The 2,232-nt window shown below is 47.2% G+C and overlaps 1 protein-coding gene across 2 annotated transcripts in view; it reads left to right on the top strand.

The window, feature by feature from the left end:
* LOC102002880 (solute carrier family 2, facilitated glucose transporter member 3) overlaps nucleotides 1-2,232 on the top strand; it is a 73,555-nt gene that overhangs the window by 62,474 nt on the left and 8,849 nt on the right. For both annotated transcript variants that reach the window (XM_013353054.2, XM_005365171.3), the window contains 2 exons: nucleotides 335-427; nucleotides 827-987. In XM_013353054.2, coding sequence (XP_013208508.1) covers nucleotides 335-427; nucleotides 827-987 — 254 coding nt within the window. The remainder of the gene's footprint in view (nucleotides 1-334; nucleotides 428-826; nucleotides 988-2,232) is intronic.

Here is a 2,232-nt window from a genome sequence, read left to right as displayed (position 1 = left end):
GTAGACCAGGCTGGTCTCGAACTCACAGAGATCCACCTGCCTCTGCCTCCCGAGTGCTGGGATTAAAGGCATGCGCCACCATCGCCTGGCCCTCCTCTCTTTTTGAGACAGGGTCTTGCTGGGTTGCCCTGGCTGGCCTGGTACTTGCTATGAGGACTAGCCCAAAAGACTCAAATTCCTCTAACGGTCTCCCCAAATGCGCCTGAAATCCTAGCATTCTGAAACCTGAGGCAGGAGGATTGCCCCAAGACGGCCATTAGCCAGACATGCTGGGAAAGGGGAAGAATACCATTCATCCACATTTGTAAGGGTTCTCACCTTGTCTCCCTAACAGGTGACCCCAGCTCTGGTGTTCGCCATTACTGTTGCCACAATTGGCTCTTTCCAGTTTGGCTACAACACCGGAGTCATCAATGCTCCTGAGACGGTGAGTGTCAAGTGTTCTTTAGGATTGTGAATTTAAGATGCCTGGCTGAGATGGGGGAGGGCAAACACTGTGGAAGAAGCCTGAGCCATGCTGCTTGCTCCTCTGCTTGCTTCTCGTGCTCTGGCTGCTTGCCCTCTCACCGAGTCGTGATCCACCCGTTTCCTATATTATTCCTTGGGGTGCTAAAACCGTGGGAAGCTGTGACTGGGTGGGTGCACTGTTGGACATTTGTGCTGCCACCTACTGGTGTTTAGGGCGCTGCTCCAGAATTGTCTGTTGCAAAGCTGGTGCCTTCCATCCTCTGCTCCTCTGAGGGAGGAAGTCTCCCGCCGGGGATTTGTCTCCTATTCTCATCCAGATGTGACGGTCTGTCCTCCCACTGTGCATTTTATCATGCAGATCATAAAGGACTTTCTCAACTACACTTTGGAAGATAGGTCAGAAGACCCACCAAGTGAGGTGCTGCTGACCACCCTCTGGTCCCTGTGTGTGGCCATCTTCTCCGTTGGCGGCATGATTGGCTCTTTTTCTGTTGGACTCTTTGTCAACCGCTTTGGCAGGTACTGATCAGACACTGGGCAAGAATTAGGCCTGTACTGTTTAGACTGAAGATGAGTGGAGTGTCTTGGAGCAGGGAGATGATGATGTGACAGGCGTGCTAATTCATGCTCCAGGAAGCTCCACCCCCTGGCCTGGACTACGGGTGCCCTTGGAGGGCCACTGCCTGTGAAGCTCCAGCTGGTGTGTCTGGAGATCTGCTATGTGAGCACTTGTCCTCTCAAGTTCTGCTCTAATAGGGTCAGCTATGGTGTTTATTTGAACCCCTTTAAGGTCAGAGGTTACTCTTTCCTCTTGAGGCAGGGTCACTGACTATGTAGACTAGGCTGGCTTCAAACTCAAGGTCCAGCCACCTCCTTCTGCTTCCTGGGTGCCATAACACCCAGCCAAAAGTTAATTTTCATTACTGAATAGTTTTGGAGTATCTTGGAAGTCTTGATATTTTATAAAATTAGTATTTTTCTAATCCTTGACTTGTTTCGGAAATGGCTAAATAACTGATCCCACACACACACAAGAGAAAATTGAATAAAATAATAAAATATCTTAAGAGGATTATACTTTTAAGGGTTGAGTATAGGGGCTGGAGAGATGGCTCAGTGGTTAAGAGCATTGCCTGCTCTTCTAAAGGTTCTGAGTTCAATTTCCGGCAACCACATGGTGGCTCACAACCATCTGTAAAGAGGTCTGGTGCCCTCTTCTGGCCTGCAGACATGCACACAGAATATTGTATACATAATAAACAAATTAAAAAAAAAGAGTTGAGTACAAAAGAATCCATTGATAAACTAGATACACAGGCCCAGCACTCGTGAGGCTTAGGTGGGATCATGGGTTGAGGCAGCCCAGGAGCTGGTCTCATGGTCAACATGAGTTGACCTCTGACCTCCACAAAGCACATTCCCTATGACACACATCTTGTCATACACAAAAAATTTTGTCTTTAGATTTAAATTTTAGCTATTCTAGATATGCAAATTGAATTTAAGATAATTAGCAAAGCCATCTGTTGTTGGATGATGTTTAGTTGTGTTTTTTTGGGACTTTTTTGGGCAGGGGGGACAGGGTTTCTCTGTGTGTATAGCCTTGGCTGTCCTGGAACTTGATGACCTCAAACTCACAGAGATCACCTGCCGCTGCCTGCCAAGTGCTGGGATTGAAGGTGTGCACCACCACCCAGTGTTATTTTTTTTCAATTTTATTGTTGTTGTTGTTCTTGTTATTGCTTGTTTTGTTTTTTTTTTTTT

The sequence above is a fragment of the Microtus ochrogaster genome, unplaced genomic scaffold (genome assembly GCF_000317375.1).
Source record: "Microtus ochrogaster isolate Prairie Vole_2 unplaced genomic scaffold, MicOch1.0 UNK1, whole genome shotgun sequence".
NCBI lineage: Eukaryota > Metazoa > Chordata > Mammalia > Rodentia > Cricetidae > Microtus > Microtus ochrogaster.
Note: the sequence above shows the minus strand (reverse complement) of the source record. Positions and strands in the feature narration are given on the sequence as shown.